At 41.6% G+C, this 24,848-nt stretch overlaps 1 protein-coding gene across 3 annotated transcripts in view; it reads right to left on the bottom strand.

The window, feature by feature from the left end:
- Nucleotides 1-24,848, bottom strand: part of JAK1 (Janus kinase 1) — a 254,071-nt gene that overhangs the window by 47,882 nt on the left and 181,341 nt on the right. For all 3 annotated transcript variants that reach the window (XR_007154956.1, XM_047872103.1, XM_047872102.1), the window contains 6 exons: nucleotides 19,326-19,402; nucleotides 16,483-16,681; nucleotides 12,969-13,092; nucleotides 7,147-7,300; nucleotides 3,231-3,394; nucleotides 1,168-1,507 (listed from right to left, as the gene is read on the bottom strand). Coding sequence is in view for 2 of the 3 variants with exons in the window: in XM_047872103.1 (XP_047728059.1) it covers nucleotides 1,168-1,507; nucleotides 3,231-3,394; nucleotides 7,147-7,300; nucleotides 12,969-13,092; nucleotides 16,483-16,681; nucleotides 19,326-19,331 (987 nt within the window). In the remaining variant the exon portion in view is untranslated. The remainder of the gene's footprint in view (nucleotides 1-1,167; nucleotides 1,508-3,230; nucleotides 3,395-7,146; nucleotides 7,301-12,968; nucleotides 13,093-16,482; nucleotides 16,682-19,325; nucleotides 19,403-24,848) is intronic.

Raw genomic sequence — 24,848 nt, 5'->3', positions numbered from 1 at the left:
ATGTTCTTCCCAAATGTGGCTGCACAGAACATGAGCTTTCTCCTTTTAGAATCTAACACAGATTATTTTAACATTCTAACAATATCCAAGATGAAACTTTCAAAAGAAGATATGAATCCCATGCTTGAATAATCTGCCAGTTATTAACTAGTTAGGTCATCAATTTGAGCCTCCAGTTTCCCGTCCATAGAAGAGATCTTATATTTCACCAGGTTCTTTGAGGATTAGTTCTCATTAACAGTGTATCTACTATATAAAAAGCACTTGGTTAAGTTTTAGGCATTGTTATTTTAGCATGAATAAACCAGGAGAAAATAAAAATAACCTTGGCTTTAACATTATTATTGATAATTATAACGATGATGATGGCAGCTATAATAGTTTTCAAACATTTATTACATGCTGGGCTTTGTGCTGACCGACATTCAGTTCTCTCAACAACTCCATGAGGCAGATACATTAAGTACCTCCATTTTACAGATGAGTAATATGTAGCTGATATAGGGGAAGGCACGCCCAAAGCTACAGAACTACAAATAGTGGAGCTAGGACCTGAACCAGGACTATTTAGGTTTAAAACCCATGCTTTTAAACCACTCTGCTCCCTTGCCTCATCCAGCAAACACTTAAAAAAGCAGCTTTAAATCGCAAAATCAATTACCCTATTTCACGGAGCCAGAAGTCTAAATTCAACTCTTGGCACTATTGTTTATTAGTTATGACCTTGGGCAAGTTTCTTAACTTCTCTGGGCCTCTTTGTGTTCATCTATAAAATAGAGACAACAATAGGACTCCCCTCAAGGCTTTCTTCTTCTGTTGTTTTTTTTTTTGTTTTTTTTTTTTTAAGGAATAAATGAGTAATACATGTAAAATGCTTAGAAAAGTACTTAGTACATGGTAAGTGCTCAATAAATATCTGCCATTATTATTAATATTATATATGCTATTGTTACATTTCTCTATTTCCCTACAGAACTCAATAAATATTTATTTAGGATAAATAAATATTCGTGAAGACAATAAAAGATGAATGATACATGGTCTCTAACCTGAAGACACTTGTCTGACAGGGGTGATGGACATGCAAATGGGTAATCCCAACAGGATAAACAGAATAGGTATGTGACACAGGATGGTCTCTTCCACCAGCCACCTATCACCACTTACATTTGGTTTCTGTCTCCACTGGATTCCAAGATTTCCAGTTACCATCACTTCATAGAGAATGTTTCCACTGTCATCTGGATGAAACCAATTCATCTCATTTTCTGACGAAATCAGTAACATGGAAGTCTCAAATATTTCAGCACCATAATGTTTTGTCAAAGTCTCCAAGGTCGCCAGGTATTTCACCTTCAGGTCATGAGTAGATACACTGCTGTCACAGATGGTCTTGTTGTTAAATTCCTTTAGGAAATCCTTGAAAACGTTATTTATCCGCATCCTGGTGAGAAGATTCCTCTGCCTGATGGACTTATTCAATGTTTCTGGGATATATCGCTTGTAGCTAAAACAAAGTAGGAAAATATGTCTGTATGTCATGCACAGGCCAGCATAGAATAGTACAGAAACCAACCTAGTCTAGAAATCTTCCTTCCATGTACTGCCCCACAGGAAAGGAGGACCTGCTCCCAGAGGGTCTTAGATGGAGTAAGCACTAGGCTGAAAATCATAAGGAGATGGAGGTGAACAGGGACTGAAAGAGAAAGAAAAGCACATGTTCACAGACTGTACTGAGATGGGAATTCCTACAAGTATCATCCAATTTTCTGGGTTGCAAAGGGAGGCAGCAAAATGGACTTATCTGTGTTTTTGCTTGCCAGCGTCACTGTTCCTGTGCACGTTAAGTACTCACATGAACAGTTATTAAGATTCAGCATCAGTTAGAAGGTGGTGTGAGAGGAGGCAAGAGTGATTATAGAGGCTCTGTAGGCTCTACTTTTAGGTTTTATAATTTTTCTATAAAGATCACATATTGCTTTTACAAGAAATGGGAAAAACACATAAAATCCAATTAAATATAAAAGACCTCGTGTCTGCCATGTGGAAGTGTCCCAGAAGAATTAAATGGATTGGCAAGGAAACTGAACGATCAATTACTTATGCAGGTGCTAATAGGAAAGTATCTATGACTAACAAGAGTCTTGACAAACTGACAGACTGCTGGAAGGAGCCGGTTTTAAGAACAGTATGAACACCCATGAAAGAAAGAACAAACTGGAAACCAAACCAGTGGAGAGACCAGTCTGCCTAATACTCTCAGGCCTGAGACAGCACCTTGCCCTGGGTAATCCCTGCTGCACGAATGGTTTCATGACAGTGGAAAATTGTAAAGTTTAGAATTTATCCCCAACAGATATTGTGACATTTCAGATTAATGTAATAGAGAGGAAGATCAGAGGAGAGCTGTCATTTTTTACCTTTGTCTCATGAAAAAGTAAAGAGGAGGTACCCAGAGCAAAAGTCATGGAAAAAAGAGAAAGCAGCAGTACAGCATGTATCTAACCAGCCCTGCATCACTGAGGGGCAGCCCGGCACCTGCTCCAGACTCTGCTCAAGGGCAAGATACAAGAAGGAAGCTTATGGGAAGGTGCATGCTGCCTATCTCAAATAAAAGAGCTATATTAACTTGTTCTTCAAAATGAATCTGTCTTCTTTTACGACATTCACAGCAACTCCTTGGTAAATACATACATACAAATATTATACAGATGGGTAGAAATTATGCAGTTTGATGACACCTTCACAAAGACTTGATCATGAATGCTATTTTAAATAAATGCCATTTTCTTGAGGTACTATCCTTCACATCAGATAAACAGCTCTCTAGTGAACTCCAGTTCAGGCTGTGGATGACAGTAGCTGCCTGTAGAACAATACTCAGAAGGATTTCAGGACAGCTCCGGCACAAAAGGAAAAAACGCCGTGACAGATGGCAATGCCCACCATGGGAAGAGAGGCAAAGGGCAGGCATGTGGGCCACCAATTTGATTGGTATCGCTCATCCAGAACTTTCACCGGAGTGCAAATTTCTGAGGTCATGAGTCCATGTTCAAAATCAAGACATGATTGTAATTGTGCTACCTTTTATAAATGTTCTAAAAAAGATCTAGGTGCTGCAGAGAGCAGGGGTCAGCCAAAAACTGGCAGGGGTTAAACTGAGATGTCAGGGAACGTATAAAAATAACACTGTCCCCACGATCAACTCTTCAGCCAGCAGGAAGATTTACCTGATGTCCTTGGGCAGTTCTGGCAATTGCATCTTCTTCATCATGGCGTAGTGGGAGATGGCCAGGACAGCCATTCCCAGACACTCGTTCTCAATATCGTGTCCATCCTGCTCGGTCTTGGGGTCTCGAATGGGAGCCAGGCATTTGACCAAATCATATTGTCCCTTAGGAGCAGAGGTGAAAAGAAATGAACCACCAGATTTTCTGTGTCTCTAGTCTTAAGAGAAAGGTTCCCCACACAGGGAGGTGCCACCCAGAAAAGTAGCGATGACACGAATGAGGTTTATAGATTCTCTGGCACCAAAACTCCTTCTCAAAAGTTGGGCACGAGGGGGCTCAGGAAACGTTCTCCCCAGGAATAAATTTCATTTATTTAACAAATGTTTACCGAGCACCATGAGAGCTGCTGATGAATAGCACAAACATGTGGAGCCCTTTCACAGGACTTATCCTATAAATGACCGTGGCCAGCAGCACATTCTGGGCTTGGACAGCACCAGGGCAAGGGAGGGTGACACCTGGCTGGGGTTGGCTCATTAATTCCACAAACATATACTGAGATATCCTAGCCTAGGTACTGGCTGTATAACTGACAGCACATCACACCTCATGCTGATGGTGAGTTAGAGAAAGGGCAAGTGAATCATTGCCACACAGGAGTTTTTCGACACCTGCTGGTTAAGTTTCCAGTAGTGAAACATATCACCAAAATATACCCCCTCCCGTTGGAGGTGCACAGCATTCCAAGACCCAGTGAGGGCTTCAAAAACAAAAAAGCTAAAGAGCAGTCCCTGTCGTATACAGAGTACAAGTACACCACCTGTCTTGTACAGAGTAATGATGATGTCAGTGCTACCTCCCCTTCGTGAAACCCTAGCCCCAGTGCCAGACTGTGGGCTAGGTTCCCTTTATTTACTGTTTCATTCAATCCTCCCAACAACCCTATGACGTAGGTGCTGACATCATCCATCACCTCTACCTAACAGATGAGGAATGTAAGGCACCCAAAAGTTACATCACTGCACTCACTCATGTGGTAATTATTGATTACTGGGAACCAATTATGGGCCAGATGTTATTCTAGGGGCCAGGGGTATACATAGCAGTAAGCCAAACTGTGTTCCTGACCTCAGGGAGATTCCATGTTGAGAAGAAAGAATAAACAAACAGGAATATAGAACATCAATATAGTTATAGTTATGAGAATAGTTCTTTAATATAGATAGAACTTTAGGGGCGCCTGGGTGGTGCAGTCGGTTAAGCGTCCGACTTCAGCCAGGTCACAATCTCGCGGTCCGTCAGTTCGAGCCCCGCGTCAGGCTCTGGGCTGATGGCTCAGAGCCTGGAGCCTGTTTCCGATTCTGTGTCTCCCTCTCTCTCTGCCCCTCCCCCGTTCATGCTCTGTCTCTCTCTGTCCCAAAAATAAATAAACGTTGAAAAAAAGAACTTTAATATATAGTTATTTAATATAGTTCTTTAATATAGAACTATATAATATAATATAGTTATAAAGAACAAAGTCAAGTGGAAAGACAGAATGCTGTGGGAGCTGGGACCCAGGAAGTGGTGGGGGAAAGTCAAACCTAGATGTGACTCCAGGGCTATGGTTCATCAACACTGTGCTGCAGCCACTCAACTTTACTAATGTCAAGCACACTGAAATCTTTAGCCTTTCTCTCGATGGAACAGAGGTAGTGTGAAATCTAGGGATGCTGTTTCCACATAAGTGAGACACTCACTTTCTCTGAAGGGACTTTAGTTTAGTGGTTTCTGGATGGAGGGTTCTCACTGCGGCTGTTTTTCTTTCCCAGATAGGATTTATTTCTCTCCGGTAAGAACAGGACACCGTCAACCTCCACAAACTACTAAGGACCAACAAGAATCATTTCTGCCGGCAACGTGTGAAGAAGCAGAACAAAATCTGAAACTATTTTGATTGGCTGTGATTTTCTGTAAATATCACTGTACAACCACCTCAAGTAACTCATTCCTGAACCTCTGAGAGGTCAGATTCTAATGCAATACTTACTCTTGAAGTATGGTGCGCTATTCCTTTGAATATATAAAGCTGGGAGGTTGAATAAAAAACGATCGATCTGAAAATGGCCACTTTTCTGGCCAGAAACTAAATCTGTGCAATGGAATATAACTGGGACATAAAAATCACACGTGAAAGTATATCTTAAAGAAATAGAACACATCTATAAACACTTCTATAAACTCACTTCCTACCTGAAATCTCTCCATAGGCATCTCCAAATGAGAATGCCTCATTCCCAACCCTTCTCCAACCTGCTCCTCCCTGCTCCTCCCTGCCTTCTCTACTTAGGGAACGACTCCATTATCTATCAAACAAGGCCCAAAATAGAAACCTCAAAATCACCTTTGATACTTTGGATTCTCTCCCCTTGCGCAGCCAACTGATCAGCAAATCCTATCAATTCTCCCTCCAGAATTAATTGTAGGTCCCCCATTTTTCTCCAAACTCTACTGCCACCACCACTAAGCCAAACCAGCATCTTGTCTCACGTGGACCAACGGGGCACATGATCTGCTCCTCGCTGGCCCCACCAGTAACACTCCTTCCCATCACCCTCCTCTCTTCCAGCCACACTGACTCTCCTCTCAGCTCCCACCTGCCTCACAGTCTTCCCACATTCTGTTCCCTCTCTATCAGATGCTTTCAACCAGGGAGATTTTGCCCCATAGGGGAGGTCTGGCAATGTCTGGAGACAGTTTTGATTGTCACAATTGGTGGGATGGCATCTAATGAGCGGAGGCCAGGAATGTGGGTAAATGTCATACAACACACAGGGCAGTCCCTCAGAGCAAAAAACCATCCAGCCCAAAATGTCAGCAGTGCTGTTGAGAAACTGCTCTAACGGCGAAGAAATATTTTCCCCTCTCCTTCCTTAGAACTGCAGACTCCTCCTTCTTCCAGATTCATAGAACTGTCACCTCCTTAGAGACCTTCTCCCATCACACTATTTAAATCAGACTTTCCCAATCAAACCCCCTCCCTATATTCTCTATCACAAAAGCTTTCTCCTTCATAGCACTTCTGACCATTCTTATGTGTTCCATATGTATCATTTTACTTGTTTTCTGTTTGCCCAGCTTGATTTTGTATCTGCTGCTTGCAGAGACCACATCTGTCTTGTTCACCATAGTATCTGCAGTGCCTCAGCAAACAGTACACAGGAGTAAATATTTGTTGAATAAATGAATTATTATGAAGCCATTAAAATAGCATAGATTTATATTTTTAACTGACATCTGAAAGATCATCAATAGAATGGACAAAAAAGCAGTTTACAAAAATGATAGGGTATTTTCAAAAAACTACACGGTACACAATATATACCTGCATGGTAACATCAGGAAGCAGATCACCAAAAACGCTGGTTATCTCTGGGGAATGCAATTCAGGGACTCTAACTTCTCTTCTGGCTTTTATCTAGTGTCTAATCTTCCCACCCCACTACCGCTGTGACTCAGAGCGGACACCTCCTGCCTTCCCAAACGTTACTCTGACTGCTGAGATGTCCCCATTCACCCCACTGAACTACACCCTCCCTCACCTGCAGCTTCCCTCTGCTCTCTCCACGGGAGGCAGTGCAGATGAGAAGTGAAATGATAGGAGGTAAGGGAAAAAGAAAGGAACAGGGAAGAAGCGATGCCTCGAAAATCCCCAAGTGGGACAACCAGCCCCTTGGGACACCGAACTGCTGCCTCTCCCCTCCTCGTTCTGGGCAAGTCCTAGAGCAGCAAGGACAGCCATAAGACAGAGCAGAGCAGGAGAGGAGGCCATAAAACATCCTAGCCACCAATGAGTCCAGCCACACCAGGCGGTCTGAACCTGTGATGCCTCAGCCATCCCGGGCCCTCCAGCTTCTCCCGGGCCCAGACTTCTCACCTGAGCAAACAGATACTCCAGGGAGCTGGCGTCAAGGAGAGGGGTTGCATCTGGAACTTTTTTTTTCTCGTAGCCATTTTTCTGCTTCTTCGGAGAATGTCGCCATACAGACTGCTCATTATCATTGGTCCCATGCCAGTTGGTGAAATAGAACCTAGAAGGCAGGAAGATAAGTGTCAATTTGGGGAAGGGGACATTCGAATGCATGGGAGAGGTGTCCTTGTTGTACCCAGAGTGCTCAATGCCGGAGGCTAAATTTCCCTGGAAAGCAAGCGTTTGCTTGCTTTTCCGCTGTATAGCACGTCACTGGTTAGAAGGTCCTTTTTCTTTTCGCTCTTACAAGCACTCTGTGAACAGCATCCTGCCAGAACCTGTCTGTGACTCAAGGAGATAAAGTGACTTTCCACTACGTCTTCCTAAATAGGAAAACATGCTGACTAGATGCAAGAGCTGGCCCAGCAACTCCCTTTACCTTTAATAATGCTATCCTGCCTTGAATCCAAGACCTATTTAATTGACATTTTAACATTTCTATTCAAGAAAATGTAGTTTCATTGTCTAATCAAGATGCACAGTTAATGTGGCAGTGCTTCCTATTTCCCAGACTGCTGTTATTTAATTGATGGCTTATCTTACAATGAATAGAGTTACAAATAGAAGAAATACATGAGCACTACTTACAAGCAGCAGCTTGCAGTGCTGTGAATAAAATTAATAAGCACTTTATGCCATTTAATCCTTACAGCAACTGCTCAAGGTAGGTTTCACTGTTCCTATTTTACAGCCAAGGAAAACAGAGGTTCCAAAAGGTGAGGTGAACTGACCCCAAGCCGCTTCTCTTTACTACTACATGCCTCTGCCACCTGTAGGGGAAATGCAGTGAGTTCTTGAGCGTGTGAAAGTGACTGAGCCAAGCTGGCGCAGGCCATCTATAGGTTACAGATTCAACTGGTACCTGGGTCTTTCTCCCTTGACGTGCCCGTGTGCTGGCAAAACCACCGTGGCATAAAGAAGCAACAAATAAAATTTCCTCCCAAAAAAGTGCTGCCACTAAACTCAGACATCTGTCACTGAGCTGTATTTGCAACGCCTACACGTGGCAGGCCCTTTTGCCAGGCTGGGCTTCAAAGGGCCTGGTCTCCATACTCTTGTGAGTTCCTTGTCTATATGTCTACATGGCAACCAGTCAAATCCAACAATAACAATAAAGAAACATACAAGGGGCATGTCTCATAAGCGGGACTAGAATGTGACTTTCATGGAGCCCAGTTTTTCCTTCCTTCATAAAAAAATATTAAAAGTTGTATTTTACAACCACGTTGATATAAAGATAAATATAATCCAGCTTGGATTTTTTTTCTGGTTTTAATGAAATTAAAACACTTTTTTGAGTCTTTAAAAATATTATGAGCCCTAGACACTGTGCCCAATAGATAAGATGTCCCTGGACATAAGGGAGTCTTTGATGAGGTGCCAAACAAGGGAAAAACCATCCTCTACTGCCAGGGGAAGGGAGAAAGGGTTGGGAAGGGAAGTTGGGGCCAGAATAAATAAATGCCAGGCTTTAGAGCCTGGACCAGACACAGCAGGCAGAGGAGACGGCAAGGCAAGATCATGTCAGGCAGGATGCCCTGGAAGAAAGCCCCATGGAAGATGGACTGAAATGACAGAGACCAAATCAGATACCTATGGCAATAGTCTGGACAACGCTATGAGCTCTGTGGAGGCAGATGCCTCAGTGGTCTTGTTCAGCACTGACTCTCCGGGCATATAACAGTTGCTTAGCACATCATTGTCAGATGAATAAACAAGAAATGAATGAACAAATTCAGGGAGTAGCAATTAACATGGCGAGGGAAGGATGGATACAGAAGTTAGTATAGAAGTAAAATCAGTATTTTAGAACTTTCAGGGATTCTATACACCTCATCTTCCCTATGACTTATGAAAGTGACTGAGAATTTGACTGTGGGTTTTGGTAGCTCTCACTCACACACAGAAAGAACACATATCCAAGATCCCACGTGCAGCATAAACCACAGCTGTGGGATTGTTCTCTCACTCTCCTATGTGAGAGGGGATCGGGTGCCCACAGCTATCTGCTGATGAAGAGGCTGGCATTCTATCCCTAGACTGAAGAATCTACTTTTCAAGGACAGACGGAGCACAGGATGGGATCAGCCAGGATCAGCGATCCAAGATAGGCAGGAAGTAAGGGTGAACTGGCTCTACCAACTGAGCAAATACAGGAAAATCTGACATTGGGGCAGAAAAAAAATTGACGAGGACACAGCCAATTCCTCTGGCTACTGAGTCAAGTCCAAAATGGAGAGTTCTCATCATTCACACAATAACCAGATATCTACTAGAAGTTTTCGGGATCTGTCTAGAAGGAGACAGGTGAAAAGGCAACGAACAGGACAATGAAGACAGTAACTAAGGGCTTGCGAACACTCACCCTGTGCCAGGTACTCTTTATACAAACAAACAAAGCAGGGCTCTCCCCGAAGGGCAGGCCGACAGGTACATTCCTTTTGGTAGTGGAGGAAGGCGGAGAGAAGATGAGAATTATGTGCAACATGGAAGGGTACCTGGGAAAAGTAAAAGAGTCTCTAGGATGCAGGAGGTTGTTTGAAAGAGAAGCAATGAAGACAGATTTTCCCTGAACCGGTCCAAGGCATGGTCCTCTCCTGCCACATCCCACTGAGTCTCTATGAGAAAGAGTCCTTGGACCTGGTAAATCAAGGGCCCAACATACTCCCTTTGGGCAAAACACAATCTCCAGTCGGGTTGAACAAAAACATTCTTCCAGGCTGTTATCTGAGCCCTGTGAGACCAGCTTCAGTTTGGAAATCTTTTGGCAAGATGTTCAGACAAGATAAGGCCAAGGAGATCAAACTACCTTGTGGCTCCATCACTTCCGTAAAGGTTGAAAGGAGCTTAAGACAAGGCTGGATCTCTAGAAATTGCCCATAGTCAAAGGCTGACAGCTTTCTATTTAATAAGATGACAAAACAAAAAACAAAAGCCTTTAAATCAGTGACTACCAAAATCAACACCTTCCTAATTTTACCCTAATAAGACAAAACTAGAAGGTACACTGAAGACAGACACTCTATGTTTTTAAAATTCAAGTATAATTAACATACAGTGTTCTGTTAGTTTCAGGTGTACAATGATTCAACAATTCTGTAACATTCCTGGAAGAAAATACAGGCAGTAACCTCTTGGACATCGGCCACAGAAACCTTTTTCTCCTTTAGCAAGGCAAACAAAAACAAATTTAACTATTGAGACTACACCAAAATAAAAGGGTTTTGCACAGGGAAGGAAAACCCTCAACAGAACAAAAAGACAACCTACCAAATGGGAGAAGATAATTGCAAATTATATATCCAATAAGGGATTAAGATCCAAAATAAAGAATTTACACAAATAACCAAAAAAACAAATAACTCAATTAAAAACTGGGCAGAAGACATGAAAAGACATTTTTCCAAGAAGAAATACAGATGGCTGACAGACACATGGAAAGATGCTCTACGTTCCTTTTTAAAATTAATCACCAAGATGTTCATCAAACTGGGGCCACACACAAATTCCTAGGATTGGAACATGCTAATGGGAAAAAAATAAAGAATGGCATAAATAAATATAGTATGATAGCTGTGTAGATTCCTTTTCAGAATGGCATGGAGGAATGACAGAGGAAGGAAGAGGGAGGGGGAGAGAGGTAGACAGACCTATCAAGGAGATACGACTTCCTTGCAAGTCTTTGAGAAAATTATATTACAGATGACTGCATATTCTAAGTTTATGTTTAGATATTATACACAAGGAATTCTCCTTAGGTTTCTACAGAACTCTACCAACAGATAGTGAAATTCATTTGAATGAAAAAGGAAATATTCTTTTTCATAAAAAAGAATATGCTTATCTTATACTAAGACACATTATAAAATAATAACCATTAAAAATCATGATCTAAAAACAGAATCTTATAATTGAAGCACAGAGTGTTTCCCAAAATAGAGCTGGGATTCCACTGAAATAGTCCCTAACATTTGTTTTCATATGACACCTTCTACAGTGGTGAGATTAGGAGGTTTCAAAGTTTTTGTAGTTTGTTGTAATGCAAATGTTTTAGCTTAGGGTGGGATCTTTTTTTCCAAGTTCAAAGAGCCTGTGGTAACAAAGCAATATCCTGTTGAAGCTCGATGTCAGGTACAAAGTCAAGGTGCCAAAAATGAAGTAGTTGTGCACTTCCTGGCAGCTAACAGAACAGGCAGGAGGCAAAGACAGCCCCTAATAGTGAGGTATTCGCACAATCCACAAAGACAAGTGCCTCAAGGAGGGTTCTGGGGCGGACAAGAGGATTCACTAGGTGTGTGACTTTGTGTAACTCACTTCTCCACTGTGGACATCAGTTCGCCCCTAAACAATGAACAATAGTTGAACTAGGTAAATTCAGGTCTTATCCAAGTCCCAAGTTCTACCATTCCAAACTCTGAGCCAAGTAGACAAACCTAGAGGGAAAGAACTAGAATTCGGTGACATGCCCCCTTCCTAGACTGTCGGCTGCAAATAACATGTTTCAATGCTGGTTCACACAGACAACCCCCAGGCCACAGAAAGCAAGATACAACTTTGAAAAACAATCCAAATATAGTCAGAAGGCTCAGTTGGGTGGGGTGAATGTTTCCCTAAATCTGGGGCGAGAAATCTCACATGGTACACACCTCTCCTCTTAAGGTGAGACCTTGGGTGAGTACAAAAAGAAAAAAATAGTCAGCCCTAGAATGATTATCAAAGAAAGCAGATCTGGTTCAACTGCTGCTGAGAAAAACATCCAGACCATTCTGGAATGTTACCAACTCCACCAACTTCCCGAAGAAGCAGCATCTAAGCTACCATGGAGAGGCTCTGAGATCCCCGAGGGTGTTTCCAGCAGGTCCCTACGTTCCATCAGCAACTGAGCCAATCTGCCGGTTTCATCACATCTATGTAAGTCAAGATCCTTTTCAAAAAGTATTCACCCTGTTTATAAGCTCCTTTGCTAAAAGCACACTCAGTTGTGCTTAACTAGTATCTAACAAACATTTTCAATTCTAGGTAACAGAGCAAAAATGTTTATAAACTCAAGACACTACAGTGAAGTAGTGACTACCTATGACACCTTGGGAGACTATGTGACATTTAAGGAAGTCTACAATACAAGAGAAAAGGCAATACCCATCAGAAGAAAAATGAGAGTCCCACCCACTAGGCAAAAATTCTCAGGGAGTCAATCAAAACATCTACCCCTTGAGAGCAACAGCAACCTGGAATTTATAGGGAACCACTTCAGGCAGTGCTTCTCAAACTCTTTAGCTGCAACTCTTAAGAAGAAATATTTTATTGTATCATGAGCTGGTATATACACTTGCATATCTCAAACAGAAGTTTTAAAACAATATTCTTGGGATATGTATATATGCTGATATTACTTATTCTTGCCTGTTTCTTTTTTCAAAAACATTCTGGTCACAACTCATGAAATTAAACTCATAACCATGACTCATCACTTGAAAAACTCTGCCATAGTACACTAATTCTTTTCAAAATACCCTCTGCATCATAACGATTTCTTTTCTACAATGTGGCAAAGTGATCAAATTCATCTTGAATTGCATTCCAAATACTGAAGAAGTCCTTTCTCATACCAAGCAAATATAAAACTTACCAATTACAAAATGACTACAAATCTTCTTAGTAAGTGACTCAGGCCTCCAAGCTAACTGTCATCCTCCCCCTGCAAGAGGAAGCCAAGCAGGCACCCATACCTCATCCGGTAGTGGAGCCGGAGTGATGTCTTGTCATCAACTGTGATCGTGCGATTCGGAGCGTACCAAAGCTTGGTGTTCTCATCATACAGGGCAAAAAGGTTGTGACACAGAGGAGAGATACCTGGGGAAAAAGTAAAACACGTATCAGAAAATTAAAGATAGATACATTAGGCCATCTGCTTCCAAAGCATGATATACACAAAGACAAGAAATTCTCTTATCCAAAGAATCTAGGTCACATTTTGTATCCTCTTAGGGTAAATATGACTTCCAACCATATTCAGTCAGGCAGTTTTAATCATGATAATTAACAACTATGGCTCCCCAGGAATATATACTATAGCTCCTGACAAACCAGATTAAAAACATTTTACAACAAAAGTCTAACAATGTTTCTCATCACGGTGTCTATGACAGTCTTAACAAATCCTACTTAAAAGAAAAAATACGCGAGCTGAGAGGTTCCCAGATCCCACCTGAAGCGCACCTTGCTAATCACAGTCAGAAACATCCTTGGAGTTCGGGAAACCTCCAATCCGTCTCCTACAGAAAATGTTTAAACAATTCTAACACTGTGATTATGTATTACATGCAAAGGCGTTCCTGGCAGTAGCACACAAAATCAGGTGTTGGAATAAATAACCAAAGTGATTTTTGTCAGTGATAAAAATCTGTTACCATTAATAGATACACCTTGTAAGTACTCTGTATAGTTATCATATTTTTTATTAGTAGCCAACTCACAAGAAGATATATGCTTAACATAAGTAGTTCAATAGTGCTCCCTTGCCTCCCTGCCCCACTGCCTCCTTTGACACAAGAAGAACTAGAGAGATAAAGGAGGTTATAAAGCCAGGAAAGCACCTTTCCACTCACTTCTGAGCCCATAATTAAAATTACACAGACCTGTAATCTAAAGCATGGGGGAAGCAGAGAAGGTGATTGCAAACAATTACTACTGATACTTTCACCTGTGACCAGGCCTCAACCTAAGATACAGGCAACCTAACCAAAAAATATATGAAAATATGAGGTAATAGGAGTTTCCCAAATCAGATATCTGGAGCACAACTGACACTGACAGGGATCTTCCCAGGCTCGGCCCGTCCAGGCACGAACTCTCTCCAATGCACACCCGAGTGAAAAAGAGACAGATGCCTCGGCATGCTGACATCTCGCTGAACTCCTTGATTCTTGCCTTTTAAGATATCTGGGGTAACCCCTCCAGAGGTTATTCCTCCTTGTAACAGAGAAGAGGGAGTAAACTTCAAAGGGCATCATCTCTTGGGAACAAGAGCAAATGAGTTTTAGATCCAGTACTGTTAGGACTATGTTTTGGGTATACTATAGTTTTCCATCCGTGAATTGGCCTTTGTGGGCTGGCCTGGAAGCCGAGACTTTCTTTATACATGCTCATACTTGAATGGGCACTGACACATACATTGTGAAGCATAACTTATTTGTGATCATGAATCTGTGTGTATTCTATCACAGGTCTAATTCTAAAATTTTAGTACTTAAAACAGGAAGATCAAAGATAAAAGATCAAAGCTTTTTATACAAAAGTACAGAATAATGGTAACAACAACACTAACATTTACTGAGGGTTAAATGTCAGGCATCAGGCTGACAAGCTCTACATTTATTATCTTTTCATCCTAACACTTAATGACGTAATTAATATTTTTGCCATTTTACAGGTGAAGAAACTGTGGCCTCCCGAGATTTAGTCTGATTCAGGGCTACTCAGTAAAAGGCAGAGTTGAGATTCAAACCAAGATAGAGCTACTGAGGAGGTGAAAGAATGAGAGCTGAAAGAACAAAAATGGACCATACACTTTTGGACAACAGGGAAGAAAACCATACTGCCTCCCAATATCACTTACTGTAATAATAATGAGAGTTCTAATAATATGTGGCATTCTGTATTCATGTACTTTTAAAATTAATAAATGTTTGCAACATTCCCCTGAGTCAGTTATAAAAGAGCTCCCTCATTCTCTACAGACTGGGCTTAGAAACTGCTGCCCCACACTGCCTGGCCCTGAGCCCAGAGCTACAGCAGACTCAGTGGCTGCGTCTGCCTGCGGGCTCAGGCTCTCTCCTCGTCTCCTTTAGCAGCAGCCCCTTGATCTCTCATTAACTGCAGCCCAACAATTCTGTACAAATATGATGGTAAGAAACTGGGTCAACAGAAGAAACGCTATAAAAACCAAACCTTAAGGGAAAGGAGAAAAAACACAACACCTTAAAAAAATACTTTAGAAGCATCAAATTACATCTAGCTGTTTTGCTAATTACAAATACTTTTAAAGCTAATGTCTGAAGATGCTTCCTTTTATACTTTGCTATCTAGTCAAAATAACTTTAAAATATTAATATAAGGGCATGAACCTCATAATCTATACAGCTCAGCCAATTTTATTCCCGGTAGCACCAACCTCTCCCCTTTTATTGGAACTCTGGTGTTTAAAGCATTGGAAACGGAAAGATATATATCAGAAAGAAAAAGGGGTTTCTAGACAAGCTGTTATCACAAACTAGGTAGGTAACTCTTGAAATGTCCATACTATCCCAACAGAGTTGTCCTGAGGGCTAAAGATGATATAAATCAAGCATGGATCACATGGTCTGCCATCATAGTTAATCATCGTAAGTTGATTTAAAAAAAAAAAACAACAACACAGCTTTATTGAGATGTAATTTACATATCATAAAGTCTACCCATTTTAAGTGTACAATTAATGAATTTTAGTATATTTACATTGATACAATTGCTGCCACAACCCCAGTGGATTAGATCTTTAAGTTTCTATAATTTAACTTTACTTGTCATTTACAAGTAGGTAGACAAAAACTGTCACTGACCCCAAGGCTTAAAGGAGCTTCATTTTGTTACTCAGTTTGGTTTCTCACCTTCTATTTGGCAACAGGCTAACTCAAGAAAGACAGGCTCACTTGAAAAAAAAAAAAGAAAAAGAAAAAGACCATGTTGTTCACAGCCTCACTGCCCTTTTTACAACCTGGCAGTCTGACCAAGCCACAAAGTGACACTCGAGTTCTCACTTCAAGTCAGCATCACAAAGGGGAAGCAGGTTACAGCGGCCAAAGGATGGATTCCACCCTTCCGAAGAAGTTTTGAACAGCCTTTCAGATCTTGAGAGATGCCCCTTATTGAATAGCTTGCAACTTTGTGCCAGATGTTTTTACTCATTTAGTGCTGATAGTATTCCAATTTTCCAGATTGTAGGGGAAATAAAAACTGCGCCTCCACAGAAGGCAAGCCTCATTCCTTGGGACCCCAGGCTCATTAGTGACAGAGCAGGAATAAGTCACTTTACCATGAAGACAGTGAAAAGTGACACCCTCAGAATTCAAACCACTGGCCCAAGGTGAAACGCACGTGAGCGGCAGAGGCAGGCCAGAGCCCACGCGTGCCCACACGGAGCAGAGCTGCGAGGCTCAGGGACACCACACACGACCGGGCCAGCGGGCAGCAGCCCGTACTCACAGCATTCCTGCGCCGCCCTGATGCACAGCTCCTCTGCCGTGTACTCCCCGCTGCCCAGCCGGAGCGGCTCCCTATCGGACAGATAGAAGAGCACTTCCACCCCTGGTTCGGGGGCCTCCAGATTCACCTCCGTCTTCTTGGAGCTCCTCATTTTAGCACAGAAAGCCATGGCATTGCAGTCCTCTTTTATATTTAGATACTGTAGTGGAAGGAAAGCGAGACCACGTGGTCATTCTATGTGCTAGAAGGTCAAGTGGTAAAAGAGAATGCTGGGAAGGTAAGTAAGCATAAATACCTCTCAAGCAGGTAATTTCCTACTGCCCCTTCCCTCTCTGAAAATCAAATGCATCCGAACTTACGAGAGGTCAAACTATCCATTATAGTTATGAGGATAATCAATTATACACTCTAATTCATTATGACCAGACCATATTCTCAAAAATCAGAATAATTTTGGACATGGCCTAGATTTATTTTCTCTATCTGCACACAAGTTGTAGTTGAAAAACGTGGCTCGTTCTGGAAGCGCTCACGTTAATGTTACTCATGCTGCCACCTCTACTGGAATCATCTCACTTCTGAGCCCACCTAGGGCACGAATCACATTGTCTTTTAACTTTGTCTATCTCCCACTAAACTGCAAGCTCAGGGAGGGCATGAACCGCATCTTATCTATCTTCCTGCCTCCAGAGCCTAGCCCAGGGCTGGCTCTCAGATAGTACACACCAAGTGACCACCAATTCATGTTCATGAGCCATATGGAAGGGTCTCGAAAATTACTGAACGGGGCCAAGTCCTCATCACTCCACTGGCAGGCAGGCAGATGGGCAGCACTGTGTGGCAGAAGAATGAGGGCTGGAAGCCTTGCTCTGAAGAGGCCAGAACCTGCTGGTGAGAAACTTGCAAAAGTCCTTCACCTGAGCCTCTAAAGGCAGGGCAACTAGGATCAAAGAGCCAGCCCCAGCAACTTAGCTTAGACAAGGCCAGGAAGGAAAAGGAACATCTTTCTTCCCCTCACTCCAACACCAGTGGCCTACAAACTAATTTCCCTGACCCCAGGTTCCTAATTTCCTACTGCCTGCCAAGCCAACCTTCGCTTAGCCCTCAAAGTAGTATCTCTGTAACACCTATCAGGTCCTCCAAAAGCCCCCATTAGTCTATAAGAGCAGTCTCAAACTCCTCACAGAGGTCCTCCATCAGCTGCCAGCTAGCCTCTCAGCCTCATCTTCCATCACTCCTAGCCTCTTACTTCATGCCTGAAACCTACAAAGTTGCCATTGTTCTGGTTACACCTACTGCCCCCCCACCCCCACCCCACGCCATTCTGCTTTTCTCACCTTCCTGCCTTTGGTCATACTCATTTCTCTATCAGGAATACCTTCCCACCTCATCTTTTCCATGAAAAACTGTAATTTTCTTTAGAACTCGGCTTGGACATCACCTCCTCCAGGAAATGCCTATGAACTTCCATCCCATCCCCTAAGTTAGATGCCCTCTCCCAAACTCACCTTGCTGCACTAACCACACTGGATTATGACCATCTTATTCATGTGTCTGTCTTTCTCTCTCTCAATGGTTTATGCTGGGAGTTCCTTAAGGGTAAGGACTGTGTCATTCAACTTTTTCCCCAGTACCTAGCACAGAGCCTTACATTTAAAGGGTGCTTGCAGAATGGCCCAAGGAAGCTCCTCAAAACAAGTCACATAGTTCTCTTCACCAGACTCATGAGCTCGTTTATTAGCCGCCCTGGTAAAGGTGAGATACTTACAGGAGAGACATGAACCAGATACGCCTCAATGCTACAAACTAAGAGGCACTCAATTTTACTTGTTTCATCTCCAAAATAAATCTGAAAACCAGAAGCTTTCAGAAATCAGGCTGAAAGACTAAGTTCATAACTTACCTTAAGGGTTCAGATCAACTGTCAAGCAAGAAAGTTTTTTTAAGTTTGTTTCTATATTTTGAGAGAGAGAGTGAGCAGGGGAGGGGGAGAAGGAGAGAAAATCTCTTTGTGCTATCAGTGCAGAGCCTGATGTGGGGCTCAAACTCACAAACCACGAGATCATAATCTGAGCTGAAATTAAGAGCTGAATGCTTAACTGACTGAACCACCCAGGCTCCCTGAGCAAGAAAGGTTTAAAACCCAACACTGAGCATCCAACTCCACCCTACAACGAGAAACAGAAACGGAAAACAAACAAGCTGCAGTCTGCTTTATAATGTAAGATACACCTTTGTCCTTGAGGCCCTATACAGGCATGGCATGGGAAGAATTGAGAGATGGTGTTACACGCTTTCACTCTAAGGAAATAATCAGGCAAGTATACGTGATTATATACGTATACAGTGTGGCACCATTTATAATAGGAAAAAAATACAAGTGACAATAGAAGGCTAACAAAATAAGAAATCAACACAAAAGAATACTATGCAGCTGTTAAAAAGATGACATAAAGCTATGTGAATCAACACTGAAAAATATATATGACATATTACAATGTGAAAAAAGGCATAATGTGTATATCATGACCCTTTTGATCATGCCTATATGCACAATCTGGAAAAACATGTGATAAACTGCTAAAGTGGTGAATATCCAGGAAGGACTATAAGGGAGCTTTATCTTTTACTCTGGACTTCCTATACTTTTATACTCTTGAGATTTATTTTTAAACCAGCACATTCAACATTTGGAAATGAAAAAAAAAATTAAAATACCAATACTGAAAAATGAAAGGATAGAAGTACAGGTTATCCTTACAAGTTCAAGATCAGTTTCATTATTCTTTTTAAAAGCTATTTTCCTTTTGGTCCTTTTTTTAAAGATATGCAAAGGTACATACCTGCATTTATTCGGCTGTCCAATGCCCTCCAAAAGCAGACTGGATTTTCTTCTCTACTTTCCAAAGTCCGTTCAGAGCTGGGATAGAGACAAGGATAAATAAATAAATCAGCTGCAGATGTAATTGCATCAGAGAATAAGAGGACATTCTTATTAAGGAAGCAGCCCAAACCATAAGTGGACAGGAAAAAGCATTTGGGAGGAAGAAGGGAAAAAAATTGATGAGGACACTGAGAGGACAGAGAGGCATCGTAGGGTATGAATATCAAAGAAGATATTATTTTTACCACTTCAACAGAGGAAGCCAGGGACTTTTGCTTCCTGGCATAGAGTGCCCGGTCCAATGCAAATGAAGACCATGCGCCTTTTCCGTCAACAACCTCTCCCCTGAGGCCATGAACAATAGTTCAGGACCCCCAAACTTATGCACTTTTATTTCCCATTTCCATTTCCTTTAGAATTACCCTCCTCCCAACCCGGTCTGCCCTTGGCCTCATTTAATGGTGATACATCATATGATATGGTGAAAGGGGGAGCGCCAAGAAATAAATCCAGTGAAAAATGCTTTTAGTTCACCAAATGTTTTTTGAGCCATTCATATTTGAAAACTTAGGTAGCAAAAAAGCCTCCTTCCAACTCCCTGACCTCACTTCAAACTTATACTACACAAGAAAGCCAGTTTGATTCTCTAGAATTAAAGCACTGATCCTATCATCTTCATCACCAACCACCACCAACCGCCCAACACACACAGTGTTCTGCATTGTTTTAACAACTTTCCGGGTGCCTCTCACAAATTCTTTTTAATAGTAGAATCTAATTATTTTTGCAAATCAGGAGCAACCACCCTTAGTGGTGTGAAAGTGGTTTCCAAGTTAATATGGATCACTGTCTGTTTTCTGTTGGTCATTTAACACACTTTATCAGAATTCTACTTTCCCAAGCATTACACGGCAGAAGTAGAAAGGGAGTGGGGTGATGGAAATGAGGCTACAGGCTAGCATTCCCACAGGATCTTACAATCGAAGGGGGGGATGGCACAAATGAAAACATACACGCAGTCTAAAACCAAAAGAGTGTGGGGCGCCTGGGTGGCTAAGTCGGTTGAGCGTCTGACTTCGGCTCAGGTCATGATCTCGCAGTCTGTGAGGTCAAGCCCCACATCAGGCTCTGTGCTGACAGCTCAGAGCCTGGAGCCTCCTTCAGATTCTGTGTCTCCTTCTCTCTCTGCCCGTCTCTGTCTCTCTCTCTCTCAAAGATAAACAAACATTAAAAAAAATTCTTAAACCAGAAGAGTGTGTCACAATGTCACCTTCGGAAGCCAGGCAGAGGATATAAGTATGAATTTTTTTTTTCAACGTTTATTTATTTTTGGGACAGAGAGAGACAGAGCATGAATGGGGGAGGGGCAGAGAGAGAGGGAGACACAGAATCGGAAACAGGCTCCAGGCTCTGAGCCATCAGCCCAGAGCCCGACGCGGGGCTCGAACTCACGGACCGGAGATCGTGACCTGGCTGAAGTCGGACGCTTAACCGACTGCGCCACCCAGGCGCCCCATAGAAGTATGAATTTTGATATGACAACTTTGACTTGGCTATTCTTTTTTTTTTTTAATTTTTTTTTAATGTTTATTTATTTTTGAGACAGAGAGAGACAGAGCATGAACGGGGGAGGGGCAGAGAGAGAGGGAGACACAGAATCAGAAGCAGGCTCCAGGCTCTGAGCCATAAGCCCAGAGCCCAAAGGGGGTCTCAAACTCACGGACAGCGAGATCGTGACCTGAGCCGAAGTCGGACACTTAACCAACTGAGCCACCCAGGCGCCCCTTGACTTGGCTATTCTGACGTGGACAACTTTATCAAGATTCAAAGAACAAACCATTATACTTTCAGCTTTTAAAAATCTAACGTAATCCATTGTTTTAATTATGAGAATAGATACCCCACCCCACATCAAAACAGAAATCTGAAATTAGCTACATGCTATAATGCCTTGCTTTGGCTCAGGAGCAGAGTTTCAAATGTCACATTTAGGAGATTCATTATTTTTGAGCAGTTCTTCATGCCTGAAACTGACGTACATCAGGAGGCCACAATAAAGAACTGGAGCAATATGGCCCCTGTTCACATGGAGCTTACAGTCTGTAGTGGAATCAAACAAAGATGCACATAAAGAGGTAATTATAAAGAGCTTAAAATGCCATGGAGGAAAAAGAGAAAGGTAAAATAAAAGGAATATCATCTAGCATGGGACTCAAGAGGGAATTAATATTGAGCTGAGATGTAATGGATATCTAGGGAGGTGGAGAGAACTGGGTAAAGGACCGGCATATGCAAAGGCCTGGTAGAGGGAAGGAGCTAGTCTCATCTCTCCGGCTTCATAAATGGGGAAATCCCTCCAATATTCCTTTATACCTGGGCAAAGAACAGCCCTAGTTGGTTCATCAGCAGTATTTGCTAATAGCATGTCTGGGGCCTACCTGAGGTTTCCTGGAAGCATGCCATTATATGCTGCTGCCAAGGATGAATGAAAACCGATGGGCCCAGATGAGCCCTATGCTCTGGAGAATTAAGAAGCCTGCCCCAAAAGGAACATACTTTGAGCCTTTCAGAAGAGACCTGTAGGTTCCAACAGACCCAATTTAACAAAGACTACAGCATAAAACCTTTCAAAATTCACAAAGGATTTTTAAGTGTACCATCAGATCACCTACTACTTGCATTCAGGAGTCACAGGGTTGCTCGGAGCCTCATGTAAGATTCGAGGGTCAGCCTAAAATTACTAACATTTTTCTAGGATTGGATTCTATGAAAACCTATAATAAAACAGAGTTTGGTTTTTCCAGTGTTCCTTCCCTATTGCAAGCCACACTATACTGAAGTCATAATACACCTAATTTTCAAACTGACCTCCCATATTATTGGATAGGACAATAAAATGGTATTGTGATGCTTAGCATAGAGATCAAACTCACAGGGAAGACAGAATCAGCAACAGAACTGCTAGACCATATGTATTTACTATGATATTTTTATATGCTGATTCAATAACAACAGAATCTCAAAAAACTGACATCCTAATGATAAAAATGTAAAAACACCCATAAAGCACTTAAAAGACAGGATAGGCACTGTCCTAAGCACTTAAATCTAGGATTGCTGATCCACTTTGTATGAAATGACATCTGTTCTCATTCAGGATGAGAAGAGTCTTTTGTTGGTACAGAGTCTGTGTAAAGGCTTCATTCAGGTAGCATTTCTTTCCATATAAACCAAACAAAATGCTATTTATTTATTTAATTCAATTTAGTTTACAGTGTAGTCTTGGCTTCAGAAATAGAGCCCAGTGATTCATCTCTTACATATGCTCATCCCGAAAAGTGCCTTCCTTAATGCCCATCATCCATCTAGCCAACACCACTCCCCACCCTTACCCCCCCTTTCAGCATCCCTCAGTTTGTTCTCTATTTATTTTAAGAACAGATAGGAAAAGAGCAAGATCAAGTTTATAAATACTACAGAGAATTCCAGGCAATCAATTCAAGTTTTTCGTTACAAATACAAAAAGAAAATCTTAAATGCTCGAAACCTGACCGGTAAGAATCGCGCAACACCCTTTCAAAAGAATATGATTCACTGGGTTCCATTCCCAATGCAAATGAACACAAAGAAGCTCAGAAAATGGGAAGAATAAAAGTGAATAATCAAAAGCTCTTTGAGGACAGCACTGAATTCTTCCATACTAATTTACTTACAAAATTTCAAGTTTTTGAATAAAAAAAAAACAACTGCCTCTCTTTCTATGGTTAGAGGATTGCTTCTGTGGCTCGATCTTGTTAGATGCTACTTTGCATTAAAAAAAGGGAGGGGGGACATTTTGTAGAGTCTCACAGTTCTTTAGTTTATAAAAGTCTGATCCAAGTATAGCTGATGCTTCCTGAACGAGGAAAATGTAACAAAACAAGAGACAACTTGCGAGTCTGAACACGGCCTAGCTGCAATAGAGGCATATCATAACTATTTTCCAAGATGCAAACTCCTAGAAATCTATGTCTGAAGATGCTGAAATCCTCTTAAATTGTCAAGGACACCCTTTAAAGTACAAGTATCTGTATAAGGGAAGAATATACAATTAAACTTTGAATAGTGAAGAGACATAAAAATAGACCATGTTAAAATTCACAAGTATGATCAGAATATGACTGCTTCTGGCCAAAGGCCACTGCCAGATTTACATGATAAAAATAGACTGCATTATAGTTAAAATCAATGACAAGAGTCAGAATACAACACTTTGGGTAGGTAGCTGGTTATTTTTACTAAAGAAACCATCACTCTCACACACACACACACACACACACACACACACACACACACACACACATAGGGTTACTTTATGTCCATCTTAAAGGAATCAAAGCTTTTGATTTCTGAAGTAGAAAATAAAAAATGTTGATAAGTTAAAGTATGAACGTAGAAAAACTGAGAAGAAAAATACGTAATTTAGAAGTATTTCCTGAAATCAGCTGCTTAAGAAACGTTAAGACTAAAGTTTCTAGACCTTAAACTATTTCAGCAGGCACCTGCCTTAAGTTCGGCAATGAAACCTAACATCACAATACAAGCTCCAGGAGGGCAAGGATCATTGTCCCATAAGTGCTGATCACCAGCACATATTAGGTGCTATTAGTTAAATACAGTTGAATCTTGAACAGCACAAGGGTCAGGGGTCTAAACTCCCGTGCCATCAAAAATTAGTGTATAACTTTTGACTCCATCCAAATTACCAATAACACAAATAGTTAACACATATTTTCCACATTATACATATTACATACTGTATTTCTATAATAAAGTAAACTAAAGAAAAGAAAATGTTATCAAGAAAATCGTAAGGGAGAGCAAATACATTTACAGCACTGGACTTTTTATTAAAAAAAGGAAGTGTATAAGTGGATCCATGCAATTCAAGCTCCTGTCGTTCAAGGGTCAACTGCGGTTGTTACATGAAATGAAGGTAACAAAGTAACAACATTACTGAATCCATACACAACTAGCAAGTGTGATCCTGAACAAACCATTTTAACTAACTCTGAGCCTAGTTTCCTCATCCGCTAACCTTAGAGGAAACATCCCGCCTAACGAATCAGAAAAATTTTTGAAAAAGTCTTCATCAGGGGCGCCTGGGTGGCTCAGTTGGTTGAGCGTCCGACTTCAGCTCAGGTCACGATCTCGCGGTCCATGAGTTCAAGCCCCGCGTCGGGCTCTGGGCTGATGGCTCGGAGCCTGGAGCCTGCTTCTGATTCTGTGTCTCCCTCTCTCTCTGACCCTCCCCCGTTCACGCTCTGTCTTGTTTCTCTTTGTCTCAAAAATAAATAAACGTTAAAAAAAAATTAAAAAAAAAAAGAAAAAGTCTTCATCAAGCTCCTATAACACCTTTTTCAAGTGCAGTTGTTGATGTGAAAGTGCTCAGAAAGGTGTTAAGTGGTAAAACAATGCAATGTAGGCTTTATGGCAAAGGACT

Source organism: Prionailurus viverrinus, chromosome C1 (assembly GCF_022837055.1).
Source record: "Prionailurus viverrinus isolate Anna chromosome C1, UM_Priviv_1.0, whole genome shotgun sequence".
In the NCBI taxonomy this organism is placed as follows: domain Eukaryota; kingdom Metazoa; phylum Chordata; class Mammalia; order Carnivora; family Felidae; genus Prionailurus; species Prionailurus viverrinus.
The sequence above is the reverse complement of the archived record's forward strand: the minus strand, read 5'-3'. Positions and strand labels throughout refer to the sequence as shown.